The sequence below is a fragment of the Geotrypetes seraphini genome, chromosome 4 (genome assembly GCF_902459505.1).
Source record: "Geotrypetes seraphini chromosome 4, aGeoSer1.1, whole genome shotgun sequence".
Lineage (NCBI taxonomy): Eukaryota > Metazoa > Chordata > Amphibia > Gymnophiona > Dermophiidae > Geotrypetes > Geotrypetes seraphini.
In genome coordinates, this window is record NC_047087.1 from 102,003,002 (window position 1) to 102,018,877 (window position 15,876).

The window sequence follows — 15,876 nt, forward strand, 5'->3', positions numbered from 1 at the left end:
ATTCTCTATTCCTTTCCTAGTAACTTACAGCATTCTGTTTGGGAGGGGGGGGGTTTGCAGTTGTTGTCACAAACTGAAAAGATTTCCATAATGATGCCTACATTATTTTTCTGGACTTCTAATGTGGAACCTGCCCTTGTACAACTAACATTTGGGCTATTCTTTCCTATGTTTATCACTTTGCCATTGTTCACATTAAATACCATTTGCCATCTGGATGCCCATTCTTTTAGTCTCACAATTTCTTACAATCTGCTTGTGATTTCACAACTGTCAACAGTTATGAGTTGTCTGTAAATGTGATCACTACACTCACTGATCACATTTCTAAATCATTTATAAATGTTAAAAAAAAACCTATCCTAGTACAGATCCCTGGCACACTCTATTTACCATTCTCCATTGAGAAAACTAACCATTATGTCCAACTTTCTGCTTTCTTTTAGCCATTTCCCAATAATATGACACTGCCTACTATCCTATAGCGGTGCAAAGGAAGGTGGATCAATAATGAGCTCATAAAATTGCTATCTATCTATTTACATTAAGGAGATTATGTACTTATCCTGGTAAGCACTTTTCCAGTAGATAAATGAGACATTCTAAACAAGTGGGTTGTGTCTCAATGGCCGCGTGCCATATGCAGAAGGAATCCAAACTGGATTTTATTCTGTGACTGCTATACTTCAGTGTGACTCTGGCTCCACCTCTAATTAGTACTCAAGCACCGAGAGCCACCTTACAAACATGAAGTAGAGACACCCGTGATAATGAAGGCCATAAACAAGTGTTCTGCTCAAGAATTAACAGAATAACATTAACTATAAACACGTAACAAATGCACCAAAGGAGTTCAATCACGACCCCTGCATAAAACAGAAACATATATGCATATTCTTCCCAGCCCAAGGGCTGAAAGACATCCAAGAAACAACTTGGAAAAGAAGAAACAGACAGTAGGCAGGCATAGTGAGGACAGGGCGGGAGTGTAGAATGTCTCACCTATCTACTGGAAAAGAGTTTACCAGGGAAAGTATAAAATCTCTTTTTCCAGTGCAATAGGTGAAACATTCTAGACAAGTGGGACATACCAAAGCAGTCCCTAAATGCTAGGGTGGGCTAACTGCACCGGCCCTTAAAACCAAGGACTCAAAGATCAAGTCCTATCTCGCCACCACATCCATGCAGTAAAACTTGACAAACGGGTGCAAGGAGGACCACGTTGCTGTCCTGCAGATCTCCTCGGGGGAGACCACACTAGCTTTGGTCAACGAAGAAGCAATTGTCTTAGTAGAATGTACCTTAACGTAGGCGGGAGACTGCATCCTGGACAGAATAAAAGCCGATAAAATGGCCCTACGGATCCATCTGGATAACGTCGCCTCAGAAGCACTCCGCTTGACCGAATAAATCTGCACAAACAGATGGCCTGAGAGACAACGAAAGATTAGGTTCTTACCTTTGCTAATCTTCTTTCTTGTAAATCCATACTTTATTCTGGGACCAGTGGTTTTTCCCTCTACCCACCAGGATCTGTAGGAAGCCTCAAACTTTAGAGGAGAGAATGTAATAAGTTACTTTAATAATATAATATTCATAAATAAATTTATCCATTTCATATATAATAAAACTAACCATTAGCTAAAATTAGTCTTTAAGAATCCTTAAATTATTAATCCATCTATGTTAAATAATCTAGTAATGATATCTTAATTAATGTATTCTAATCTTATATTTGTTTACCAATCTAATCATATATTCCCCCTTCAATGTAATGTCTTTAATACTATTTCCATGAAGAAAACCATTCCCCCTATAAATAATTCTGATAGTTAATTTTGTCTTTGAAAATTATATTTAACATTAAATATTTGCATCAATAAAATTTTATTATATCGATGTGAACTCTCAGATTAAATAAATAATGAATAAATAATGAATGAGTGAAGAAATTAATATCTTACTCATGGTTTTACCTAGTAAATCAATAATACGGTACGGTTTAATATTAAGATGGGTATAGAGAGGGCTCATTCAAAAGCAAAGGTTCTAGACTTTTATGGCTTAGCCCCTAAATATATAACTGACTTTTTCTCCTTCACAACCAACAGATTCAGGTAAACCTCACATCTGAACTTTGTAAATTTAAAAGTCATCACCAAAATCTTTTCTCACATCAAGCAGCATTATGGGGTAAAGACCTGGAACAACTGCTCGTGCCTACTACTTATAGGGAATTCAGGAAACGCCTAAAAACACATCTGTTCCTGAAGTACTTAGGTAACTAACCTATACAATCTTAGCACTCAACAAATGATCTTTAGAACTGTTATTCACTAACACTGAACTTTATTTATTCCACTCAATCTGTAATACCTTTTAATCATTGTAAACCGCATAGAACTTTACGGTCCTGCGGTATATAAACTATTATTATTATTATTATTAAAAAACTAACTTTGTTCAGATGGGGGTTTAAGTCAAGGAATTATTGTCTGGATGGGAATGTCTGGAAGGAGTGGCAAAGCGGTGGGCAAAACTGAAAGGAACGATTGTAAGGGTGACAAAACTTTCTGTGAGGCAAATAAGCAAAAGTAAGAGGAAAAGAAGGCCACTTTGGTTCTCAAAAATAGTAGCTGAGAAGGTAAGGAATAAGAGGTTAGCTTTCATAAACTACAAAACATCACAGAAAAAGGAAGACAGGCAAAAAATATCTAGAAAAGTTAAGAGAGGCTGGTCATGTAGTCAGGAAAGCAAATATGCAAATGGAAGAAAAATAGCTGACACGGTAAAACGGGGAGACAAGACATTTTTTAGATATATTAGTGATAGGAAGAAGTACAAAAATGGCATTGTGAGACTCAAAGGTGAAGGGGAGGAATATGTAGCAGCTGATAAAGAAAAGGCCGAATTGCTTAACAGATATTTCTGTTCTGTATTCACGGCTGAAGTGCTGGGAGCGGGACACAAAAGACAAACCTGAATAGGTTGTGTTCATGAGGAACTAGCTAAAATAAAGGTAGACAAAGTGATGGGGCCAGATGGTGTACATTTGAGGGTGCTGAAGGAACTTAGGGAAGTTCTGGTAGCTCAGCTGACTGACCTTTTCAAAGAGTTTCTAGAGTCGGGAGTGGTACCAGAGGATTGGAGAAGGGCGGATGTGGTCTATCTTCACAAAAGTGGAAGTAAGGAAGAAGTAGGGAATTACAGGCCAGTAAATCTGGCTTCTGTGGCAAGCAAATTAATGGAAACATTTTTAAAAAAGAGAATGGTCAAGTTTCTGAAATCCTGTGGATTACAGGACCTGAGGCAATATGACTTGGTGACCAGAGACTTGGATAGAGGATGTGCGCTAGATGTGGTGTATTTAGATTTTAGCAAAGCCTTTGACAGTGTTCCACACAGACATCTAATAAATAAACTGAGTGTCCTCGGAACGGGCTGGGTCAAGAACTGGTTGAGTGGAAGGCGACAGAGGGTAGTGATCAATGGAGATTGCTCTGAGGAAAGGGATGTTGCCAGTAGTGTGCCTCAAGATTCTGTTCTTGGGCCTGTTCTTTTTAATAATTTTATAAACGATATTGCTGAAGGGTTGTTGGGTAAGATTTGCCTCTTTGCGGATGATACCAAAATCTGCAAAAGAGTAAACACGCCAAATGGTATGAATAACATGAAGAAAGATCTGGCAAAGCTTGAAGAATAGTCTGAAACTTGGCAGCTAAAATTTAATGCTAAGAAATGTAAGGTCAAGCATCTGGGCTGCAAAAATCCGAGGGAACGGTACAGTTTAGGGGGTGAAGAACTTATGTGCATGACAGAAGAGCAGGACTTGGGTGTGATTGTATGTGATGATCTTAAGGTGGCCAAACAGGTTGAAAAGGTGACGGTGAAAGCTAGAAGGATGCTAGGTTGCATAGGGAGAGGTATGGCCAGTAGGAAAAAGGAGGTATTGACCTCATTTAAAATATTGTGCACAATTCTGGAAGCCGCACCTTCGAAAAAGATATAAAAAGGATGGAGTCAGTCCAGAGGAAGGCTGCTAAAATGGTATGTTATAATCATAAGGCGTATGGGGACAGACTGTATACTTTGGAGAAAAGGCGGGAGATGGGAGATATGATAGAGATGTTTAAATACCTACGTAATGTAAATGCGCATGAGTCAAGTCTCTTTCAATTGAAAAGAAACTCTGCAATGGGAGGGCATATGATAAAGTTAAGAGGTGATAGGCTCCAGAGTAATCTAAGGAAATACTTTTTTTTTTTTACAGAAAGGGTGGTAGATGCATGGAACAGTCTCCCAGAAGAGGTGGTGGAGACAGAGACTCTGTCTGAATTCAAAAGAGAATGAAACACTTCTGATTGAATGAGTCATTACCCCGAGGTGGGTGGAGGCTTCTTACCGGCTGCCATATAAGCTGTGGAAATAGCCATGTGAATCCCTCTGAGGGCAAGACCCACCAAAACAAACAGGTGGTCAGAGAGGCAAAATTTATTGGTAACTTCCAGATTCCGCAATAAACCTCTGCGCACATCCAAGGACCGTAATACCTGATCCCACTTCCTTGAACTGGAGGAAACAAAAGCAAGAAGCTGGACTTCCTAATTCAAATGGAAAGCGGAAATCACTTTTGGAAGAAAAGGAGGAACAGTATGCAGCATCACAGCGGAATCCATAATACACAGAAAGGGATCCCTGCAGAAGAGAGCCTGACGCTCCAAAATTGTCTTGATCATAAGATCCATCAGAGATACCTGTTCAAGAGGCTCATACAGTGCACGAGCCAGAGTGAAGAACCAGATTAAGGTTCCAGGTCGGACAGGTAATGCGCCTTAGTTGCAACACACCCCGCAGAAAACAAACCATATCTAGATGAACTACCAATGAGCCCCTCAGGGAAGGAGGGCCCAAACATGAAAGACCAGCAATCTGTACCTGGAGCAAAGCCACTGCTAGACCTAAATTCAGGCCATTCTGCAGAAACTCCAGGACCCAAGGAATCAATGGAAGAGAAGGGTCCACCTTTCTCAGCGCACACCATGCCTGGTAACATCTCCAAGCCTTCACATAGGCTGCCACTGTGGACTTCCATTTGCTGAGAAACAACATGGCAATCGCTGTTGAAGAATAGCTCTGGCTAGTCAAGGCTGTGAGCTCAAGAGCTATGCTGTAAGACCAAAGCGGTCCGGATCCTGCATCGCAATCGGACCCTGTGTGAGGAGGTGAGAATGACAAGGAAGCCGGAGCCCCTGATCCTGCTGGAGCTGAACCAAGTCAGCATACTATGGCTAATTAGGCAAATTGAGTACCACCAGACTCACCAGACCATCGTGGGCTGCTATCTGCCTCAACAGACCAATCATGGGCCACAGAGGGAAGACATAAAGAAGACCCTCCCAGGGCCAGGGCTGAACCAGAGCATCCAGGCCTTCGCAGCTGGCTTCTCGATGACGACTGAAGAACTAATTGGCATGAGGTCAAACGTGGAGCACCCCCACTGATCCACCATGCAATCGAATGCTCTTTTAGAGAGTGACTACTCTCCTGTGTCCAGCGTCTGACGACTGAGAAAGTCTGCTTGAATGTTGTTCACTCCTGCCACATGTGCCGCAGACAGCGTCTAAAGGTGTCTCTCCGCCCACCAAAAAAGCAGCTGAGCCTCTACTCTCAGAGAGGGACTCTTCATGCCCCCCTGATGATTGACGTAAGCCACTGCCTTGACATTGTCCAAGAATACTCGGACGGCTCGATGACGGAGACGAACCTTGAAGTGGAGAAGGGCCAGCTGAATTGCCCACAGTTCCAGGTGATTGATTGATCACTTGCGCTCTGAGGGTGCCTACGGGCCCTGAACATGGACAGTCATGCACACTGCTACCCAGCCTTTGAGACTCACATCTATTGACAGGATCACCCAATCCGAGATCTGGTCGGAAGTCCCCGGGACAGCAAGAGAGGACACAACCACCACACTAGACTTTTGCGTGCCACCATCGTCCAGGGCAGGAGTGCATTTAGTGGGTCCCGATGTGAATTCCAGAGCAAAAGCAGAGCATCCTGCAGCAGACACAAATGGGCTCTGGCCCAAGGAACCACATTAATCATTGCCACCATGGTCCTCATAACCTGGAGGTACTGCCATGCCATCGGGACCAGAGTGGCCAGAAGGTCCCTTATAACCTATTGTTGCTTCTCCTGATGAGCCATGGGGCAGAAACACTATGTTCTGACTTGTGTGAAATCGAATTCCCAGGTATTCCAAATCCTCCCAGGTATTCCAAATCCTGGGTCGGCTCGAGGTGACTCATCCTGAAGTTGATCACCCAGACCAGCCATTGAAGCAACTGTATCACCTAATTTCCAGCCTGATGCCCCTCGGACAGTGAGGTAGTTCTGATCAACCAGTTGTCCAGATACGGGTAAAACAGGACACCCAAGCTGCGGAGATGGGCCGCCACCACCACGATCACTTTGGTGAAGATCCAGGATGCCGTCGCCAATCCAAAGGGCAGTACCACAAACTGGAAATGTCGCCCCAGCACATGAAACCACAGATACTTCCGGTGGTCTAGGAAAATGGAAATGTGGAGATACGCCTCCGTCAGATCTAGGGAGGCTAGAAACTCCCCGGGTGTCACCGATACAATCATTGAATGCACCATCTCCATGTGGAATCGAGGGACTTTCAGGGCTGCATAGACTGCCTTGAGGTCCAGAATTGGTCTCCAATCATCAGATCCTTTCTTTAGAATGATGAAATATATCAAGTATCTCCCAGAGCCCAAGTCTTGCTCCAGCACAGGTTCAATTGTCTACGGACTGTGGCCTCCACCTGAACCACCTTCTTGGGGCAGCCCACAGGGGAATCCAGAAAATACTCGGTCAGAGGACAGAGAAACTCCAATTTGTATCTATCTCTAAGAATTTCCAGAACCCAGCAGTCAAAGGTGATGGCCTTCCATTCACCCAGAAAGGCTGACAACTGCCCCCAATGCGCGAAGGAGACAGCGGCCTGGTGTCAAAACTGTTTCTTGCTGGAAGCCACTGGCCAACTTACCACTGACTGCTACCAGCGAGACCCACTGAAGTGCGGTTTTACATACAAAGAAGACTGCTGTCCTGTGGAAGGACCCTAGTATGAATGAAAATGCCAGAAGGGATGAAAATTAGAACACCCAGAACTACTAGAAGGGTGGGACTTGCTCCCAGGCAACACCTTGGGTTTACGATCCTGCACACTAGCCATAAGGTCATCCAGACCATGGCCAAACAAGAACTTACCTTTGAAGGGCAACCGGCTCAATCTAGCTTTAGAAGATGAATCACTTCCAAGGGCTCCCTGATGCCATTTTTTGCAGGTGTCGGGGCAGAAAGCACATGAAGATCGAAGGCACCATATCTGGGCAAACCTTGCCCTCCTCGTGGGCCACAGCGTACGTGGAACATGGCTGCACATCCAGCAGCCTTCCATTGCAAATGAGGCATGAATCCATCCCATCCTGCCCTGGGGAAGCCATCTATGAGGTTTTCTTGCAAAATTGAAGCTGGGAAGTATGAAAAATAACTTTTAATTCAAATCGGGAAAAATCCAAGATGGCCACCGCGAGTGCCGATTTTAATTAAAAAATAGCCTGGGAAAATCACAGGGACCCACATAAAATGGCAATTTCGGGATTTTAGAGGTGGGGGAGATGTAGGGCATACAGGGAAACCACCCAAAAAATGCTTTTTAATACCCCCCCAAAATCGCAGATTTAGGCCTTTTACTCACTGTGACATGTGCTGAATGAAAGAAACTGTAGGTAGACCTGAAACAGCTCACAAGTAGATCCTGTGCCTCAATTAACTTGGAAAACTGGATTTCCAGTCTTCTGACTGCCCCACTGACCACCATGGCCGGAGATCTCCACCATCTTTGGACATGTCGTGCAAATGCCTGGCAGAGGAACGTAATCTGGCTCTGATCCCGTCGTGCCTCTAGGGAACCACTCAACCTGTGCTCCACCCACTAGTGGATGAACCTGGGGTGAGCAAGCTCCCATAGGAATGGTCCCTGAGCTCCAATCTGATGGGCAGGCTATCTAGGGGGCTTACTGCTAAGCAGGGAACCCCTCCAGAAGCAGACATTCTCCAACAGTTTGCAATCTTCCACAGTCAAGGATGTCCCCGCAGGGAACCGCCACAGCAAGAGGGTGAAAATCGCCAATGAAAAACACTGAAATATCACAAAAGTAAACATGAGCAGAAAAGAAAAGCTCCTACAGCCTGGCTTGCAAGAAGAAAGACTGGTGAGCAGAGAAGCATGCATGAGGTATAAGGGGGAGGGGGTAAAAGTCTCTGAAGCTTGAGGCTTCCCACAGATCCTGGAGGGTGGAGGGAAATAACCACTGGTCTTGGAATAAAGTACAAGAAAACTCATTAGAGACCACTTGATAGTGAAGGAGCACTCTGCGTATATCCAGCTTCCTCAAAATGCAATTCTGTTTCTTAGAACCCATAGGCTGAAAAACAGGCAAACAAACTTTCTGATTAACATGGAAAGACGAAATCACCTTTGGCAGAAAAGAAGGAACTGTGCGCAAGGAAAGACCAGACACTGTGAAGCAGAAGAGGGGCTCACTACAAGAAAGAGCTTGAAATTCTGAGACACGTCTCGCTGATGTAACAGCGACCAGAAAGACAGTCTTGAAAAGACAAGGCTAAGAGAGAAGCATCCTGAATAGGCTCAAAGGGAGCTGTGGTAAGGTCAGACAGTACCAGGTTGAAGTCCTGTGAAGGGAGCAGTGGTGTCAATTGACGGTCCAATGCAAAAAGCTAGCAACAGCTGGGTGAGATACCAAAAACTAATGATGGGGTCCCAGGCTCTGAAACTGAAGCGTTTCTTAGGCTGTGGAGTGTCTACAGCCTTTTGCATGGAACCAACATGTGCCAAGCTCCGAAAACAAAATACACCATCACACCAGGCTAGCTGAGAGTTTAGTCACCTGCTTAATTAGGGGGAGAGGCTAAGCCTTGCGCTTCTGCCCCTCCTGGCTGCGCCACACGGCACATAGCATAAGGATGCTCTAAAAGCATTAAATTTGTGCAATCTTGGCAAGAATTCACATTAGGAGAGCCCAAGGACTCCATCCCAACAGGTTTTGAGGCAAAAACTGCAGTTTTGAAAAAGCAGGGAGCTTTTGAAAAAAAGATTGCTAAAAATCCAAGATGGCCACTGCTAAGAAATTTGCACCAAAATTGTGATATTTTTCACATTAAACAAACTCCAAAAATGGCAATTTTAGAATTTTTGAAGAGGGTGAACACAGTGGGACATGCAGAAACCTTAAAAACATTGAAATTCAGACCATCCCCCCCCCCCCCCCCCTCGATTCACCTCACAGGCTGTGACAGCCTTTACTCACTGTGCCTTGTGCTGGAAATGTGCTGCAGCCTGCCTCAGTTCTCTTACAGTAACTGGAATCAGAGAACCACTATCTCATGCTGGGAAAGCCTCCTTCATACCGATCTTCGGATTGCCAGTCAGAATCTGTTTCTGACTGTACCTCCACCCTTGCGGACTGACAGATGCACTCAGAAACGGGTGGAAGCGTGGAATGCAGCTGGCATCCTGCAAGACACTAGCAGTAGGAGAAGCGAGGATGGCCTAAACTCCTTAGAAGCAGATGCAGGCTGGCTGACAGGTACCACCAGGGATTGGCCTGACAGCTGCAGATTGAAATCTGTGTGTTTTTCACACAGGCAGAGCAGAAGAATCACTCCGAGCACAAGAAATCCCGAAAAAAGGGATGAAAGACACTGATTAAAATAATAAAAAGGAGAGAGTAGAACAAATACACTCCTGCTGGCATGGGTACAGAAGGGAAAAACTAGAAGTAGAGCCAGAGAGCACACTGAAGTAGAGCAGTCAAAGAAAAAATCTGGCCATTGGGATACGACCCACTTGTCTAGAATGTCTCACCTATTGCACTTAACATGAGTTGTCAATATTTAGCTGCAGTCAGTATTTTTTAAACATTGCTGCCAGATATATTAGACCTAGACATTCAATGCAGGGGCCCATAGAACTTCCAGTTGAACCATGGCTTTGCTCCTAGACAGCCATGACATCTGGTGAATGCTACATTAGCCAAAGCAGATCAGTGGCATTTCCAGTTGGGTCCTGCTGAAAATCCATTCCCAACCCACTTAGTGTGATTTAATCAGGCAGGAGCTCAAACTCAGGGGCGGAAAATTTCATGGCGACACCAGAAAGTATTTCTTCACAGAGAGAGTGGTTGATCATTGGAACAAGCTTCCAGTGCAGGTGATCGAGGCAGACAGCGTGCCAGACTTTAAGAATAAATGGGATACCCATGTGGGATCCCTACGAGGGTCAAGATAAGGAAATTGGGTCATTAGGGCATAGACAGGGGGTGGGTAAGCAGAGTGGGCAGGCTTGATGGGCTGTAGCCCTTTTCTGCCGTCATCTTCTATGTTTCTATGTTTCTATAAGCCTCTCCTGTCTTCTTAACTTGCTTTGAATATTGACCCCCCCATAGTATCTTCAGTTTTCTGCTATCCCTTCATCGGTCATCACATTTGATACACATCCATACCTTTTTCTCTGCAGCCCTTCTCTGCAGGTCTTTTTGTTTCACACAAAGCAGCTGAAATTTCAGGAGTTTTGCTAACAGTGCAGGGGGTAGTTGTTCACCACTTTCATGAATGAATTTTGCTATTTCCAATATCTATAAATACAGAAAAAGATATTTTTAATAAAGTCACATCACAACTTTACTATGCTATACTCTATATATGATTCTCAGAAGGTGGGATACCTCTCATTTCATGGATTTGATTTAGGAACAATTTTAATTACAATAATAAAAATGTTAAACTGTGATTGGTTGGAAGTCATCATATTTTTTATATTAAGTTGCAATCCAAAAAGAAAACAGTCTGTGGAGAACCACAATGTTCTTGAATTGCCTTTATTTCTTAAAGATATCTTCGGACAATGGTAAAAATAAACCACATCAAACATGAAAAAACTACCATGACCCGACACGGGCCGTGTTTCGGCAGACAAGCCTTTTTCAAGGGTCCTAAGGTTAAAAACAAACAGAACGAAGAAAATAAACAAAACGAAAAAAAATGTATACATCAACAAATGGAAAGAATGTATGTAAAAATAATACCAATAAAGATATTAAGTTGCAGCATATCAATTAGATAATACTACAGAAATCTAGTTATGAATAAGTGTGGCAGCTGTGTACTCAGCATTGCTCTTTGCATTTGGTTTTGGCTCCCTGCCTGTTACTTTCTTCCTCTTAACAAAGATTTCATCGAAACACGGCCTGTGTTGAGGAAGTGTGAGGAGATGTTAGAAGATTGGTTGCCTGTTATGGCATTTCATCTCTGCTTGTGAAGATTTTGAAAATGCTCTCTGTCCTCTTGGTTTGAGACCTTCTTGATTATCTAACTTATTATACTGTTTACTGACAGCAAGTTTGCACTTGCACCTGCACTTTGTGATATGGAGGTTGGATTTGAACTCTAATCTGCCTGGGATGTTGGTTTTTTGATATTTTTCCTTTCTGGATGGCCCACAATCATCTTGCTTGCTTTACTCCTTGTGGACATTGTTCCAGGAAGACTTTGAACTTTCAAGCTAAGTGATCTATGAACTTTTGAACACAGCTATATTTATATATCATTGTATGATCTTTTGTGTGGCCTTTTCCAGCTTGGTTTGATAGTGCTTGTTATATGTTACATGTTATATGTTGTTATATTTTGTCTGCTTCGTTTGGTTTGTTTGTAGTGTTTGTATGGTGTTCTGTGTATGCTATTCTATGAAAATTTTGTGATATTTTTGCAAATTTTAAATTAATAAATATGTAACATATTTCTAACTTTGCAATTTGAGTACATTGCTCTGATATTATAGTATTTTTCTGTGGTATATATTTTTAGGGATTTATTTTCCTTATCTTTAAGTATATAAATATATCAGGTAAACCAAGCCTAATATCCTGTTTCAAACAGTGGTCAATGTAGGTTACAAGTACCTGGGCATGATGTCAAAAAGTAGCAAGATTTCATGTTGTCTTACCCCAAGGAGTCTCCCACATGTTTGGTCAACTTTTACTCATACGTTTAACAAACAGATGGATCCTTTTACTCATACTAAGCTGCGCAGCAAATGCTCCGATGCTCATTCAAGAAATTAAACATAGACACGCGGCGGGCGGAAGAGAGGGAGGAAGAGGGGGGAAGAGTAGATGCTGGCGAAGGGAAGCGGCAGAGAGTGCCAACCAGCGGGCATGCTGGCTGGTAGCAAGGTACCTCTTCCACCGGAATGCCCTAGAAATAAGGCTCCACCAGAGACATTTCAGATTCGGGGAGAAGTAGAATATCTATATAGAGGGAGCATATAGGACTTGGGAGAGAGACTGAGGGAAGGGAGAAATGTTGGGCTCAAGATGAGGGAAGGAGGGAGAGATGTGAGGAATGAAGTAAAGGAGGGAGGTAAAGATGTCAGATGTGTGAGGGACAGGGAGAGATGGACTTGGAGAAGACAGAGGGGTTAAAAGGATGACAAGGTAAGGTGGCAGGGGGGCAGAAAGGTGACAATGAAAGATGGATTTGGAAAAGGACAGAGGGAGCAAGAGAGGGACAGATGGGCATGGGGAAGGCAGGGGGAAGGGAGAAATGGATGTGGAAGGGGCAAAATGGGGAGAGGAAGAGATAGATTTGGTGGAGAGAGCAAGATGGGGAAAGGGAAAGGAGGGGACAGAAGGAGGAGAGGAGACAGAAGGGGGAGGGGACAGAAGGAGGAGAGACATATGGATAGCACGGGGAAAGCAGAGAAGGAAGAGAAGACATGGCTAGGGAAAGGCGAAGGGGATATGGACTGGGATAGATGAGAGACGTGGACGTGCAGAAAGAAGAGATGTTGGACTTGTTGGAGGGAGAGAGTAAGGAAATGCTGGGTGGAATAAGCAACAAGGAGGGGAGATGCTAGAAGTGGTGGATTCATGTGAGAGTTGTCAAGGAGATGAGTGAGCAGATTAATGAGTATACAAGGGTAGAAATGTGGTAAAGGGAAGCAAATAAAAGAGAATACCAGGATGAGAAATGTGAAAGCTAGGGAGTGAAAGAAGGAGATCCTGTTTGTCATCTTGTCTGTTTAGATTGTAAGCTCTTTCGAGCAGGGACTGTCTTTTTTTGTACAGCACTGTGTATGTCTGGTACTGCTATATAAATAATTAATAGTAATTGTAATAGTAGAATTAGAAATTTGTTTAGATAAAAAGTGAAAAGGTATAAAGTAATGTTCACTCTAAGCTGCATGGCCACACACCTTTTCGTAGCAGGCCACGCAGCCAGCACACCAGGACCTCTGTTCATACTCTGCTGTTGCTGCCTGTGGCTTTGTGAAGAAAGAAGTGCAACTGGAAAGAAGGAGGAGGAGACCTACTTGGATGTTTTAGAGCAGGGGTCTCAAAGTCCCTCCTTGAGGGCCGCAATCCAGTCGGGTTTTCAGGATTTCCCCAATGAATATGCATGAGATCTATGTGCATGCACTGCTTTCGATGCATATTCATTGGGGAAATCCTGAAAACCCGACTGGATTGTGGCCCTCAAGGAGGGACTTTGAGATCCCTGTTTTAGAGCCAGCCAGAACACAGTTACACACTCTTGGGAGGGGGCATGAACTTGGGACACAGAAGGGAGGGAGAGAGGCACATTGGGTCATAGGAGGGAAGGAGAGGGCCACATTGAGACAAGGAAGGAAAGAAGGGAGCATGAACTTGAGTCAAATGAGGGAGGGGACATAAATTTAGGACAAAGAATGGAGAGAGGGGACGTGTTAGAACACAGAAACGAGAGAGGGGGCCCCAAACAAAAAAGTATTCCACTGCCTATGATACAAACAGTACATGTCTTAAAAAAGTTTCTACATCCCCTGGAGAAGGATTTTACATCCCCTGGAGAAGGAATTTACTCATGTTTCTTGGGCCCAAACATCGTTATCTCGTATTGATTATATTTTACTCTCACGTTCTCTGTTTTCGGAGCTCCTTGATACCAAGCTCGGTCCTATCGAGATCTCTGATCATGCGTGGGTGGCGGCTGAGTGGCAGCTCTGTCCATTGGCGGGGGCCCCACAGAGGTGACGTTTTCCCAGCTATCTCTACAGGGATAGTAAGTTTCATGCTCTTCTTGTAGCTCAGTGGCGTTTGTTCCAGGAGACTAATGCAGCTCATTTTGATACCGCATTGTTGGCTTAGGAGACCGCAAAGGCTGTTCTTCAGGGAAAGATCATCTCTTATGTTAGTTTTCAGCATAGGGCTCGTCAATGGGAGTTGCTTCGCTTGGAGCGTCTGGTCTCGTCGCTGCGTCACCGCTATGGTCATATGCATACTCTTGGTGATCGGGCCCGGTTGTTGGAGGCCCAGTGCTCGCTTAATTCTCTTCTGCATCAACAGGAGCAGCGGTCTATGGAACATTACCAATTCCACCTTTACCGTTTTGCTTACAAGAGTAGTAAGCTTTTAGCGAAATTGGTGCAGCAACAGAGAGGTAGTTCTCGTATTGCCACCCTGATGGCGAGGGGTGTTGAGGTTGTGCATACTGATAAGGATTATTAATCGAGTATTTCACGATTTTTTGCATAGCTGTATTCCAGTCCTGCTGACCCCCGGTTGGATGGGGACCTCTATTTGTCAGGCCATGTTCTTCCGACACTTTCGGTTGCATCTAGAGAGAAGTTGGAGCAGGGGTTCACGCTGGAGGAGATCGAGGGAGCGATTCAGTCTAGTGCTTTGGGTAAATCTCCTGGGCCTGATGGCATGCGTAGTGAGTTTTATAAGATCTTAAGGGTGGACATTGCGCCGCTGTTGGCTTCCATGTTTAATGCGGCAGTCGAATCCAGGACGCTACCTCGACATTTGAATATAGCCCAAATAATAGTACTGTTAAAGCCGGGCAAGGACCCGCAGCGCCCTGAGTCATATAGACCCATTTCTTTGCTGAGCTTTTTGCAAAGGTCTTGGCGAATCGTTTGGCGCTGGAATTACCTCATTTTGGACCAGCAGGTCGGTTTTGTGAAGGGGCGGGCTATTGCAAAGAATCTCAGGCGTATCCTGGCTGCCTTGGAACAGGCGGCCCAGGACCAGCTTCCTTCCCTGGTGATTAGTTTCGATGCTGAAAAAGCCTTTGATCAGGTAGATTGAGGTTTTTTATTTGCAGTCCTGCAAACTTATGGCTTGGGCCCTTGGTTTATTCAAGCTGTGCAAACCCTCTATGCTGATCCCCGGGCGCAGGTGTGGGCGAATGATGTTCTGTCCGATTCGTTTCCTATTTGCCATGGCACCCATCAGGGGTGTCCCCTTTCACCCTTGTTATTCATTTTAACACTGGATCCTCTTATTCGGGACATCCAGACAAATCCGGAAATCTTAGGGATGGTGGTGGGGGCTCATCATTTCAAAGTGGCGGCTTTTGCTGACGACCTTTTGGTATATTGGACCAATCCTCGGGCCTCCTTGCTAGTCCTTTTGGAGAGTTTTTGGGAATATGGGGATTTTTTGGGCTTTCGTCTGAATCACCAAGAGTCGGAGGCTCTTGCTTTTCTGGACTCTCTTCGGGTGGACTGGGGCCCCAGGTTCCCTTTCCACTGGGCCGATCATTCCTTTCATTACCTTGGTATTCAGCTGTCCATGGATGTTCGGGCCTTATACCGGTAGATCGTTTCTTGACTGAGACTAAAGGGCTCCTGCGACGCTGGATGAATCTTCCTCTCTCGTTGATGGGCAATGTTCACTTATTTTGCATGGTTATCTTTCCTAAGTGGTTTTTTCTGTTACAAACGCTTCCCTTGTT

The 15,876-nt window shown here is 44.3% G+C and overlaps 1 protein-coding gene across 2 annotated transcripts in view; it reads right to left on the reverse strand.

The window, feature by feature from the left end:
- The window catches only part of SPAG17 (sperm associated antigen 17), a 742,651-nt gene that overhangs the window by 682,776 nt on the left and 43,999 nt on the right, over positions 1-15,876 (reverse strand). For both annotated transcript variants that reach the window (XM_033941513.1, XM_033941512.1), the window contains exon 4: positions 10,599-10,730. In XM_033941513.1, the coding sequence (XP_033797404.1) occupies positions 10,599-10,730 (132 nt within the window). The remainder of the gene's footprint in view (positions 1-10,598; positions 10,731-15,876) is intronic.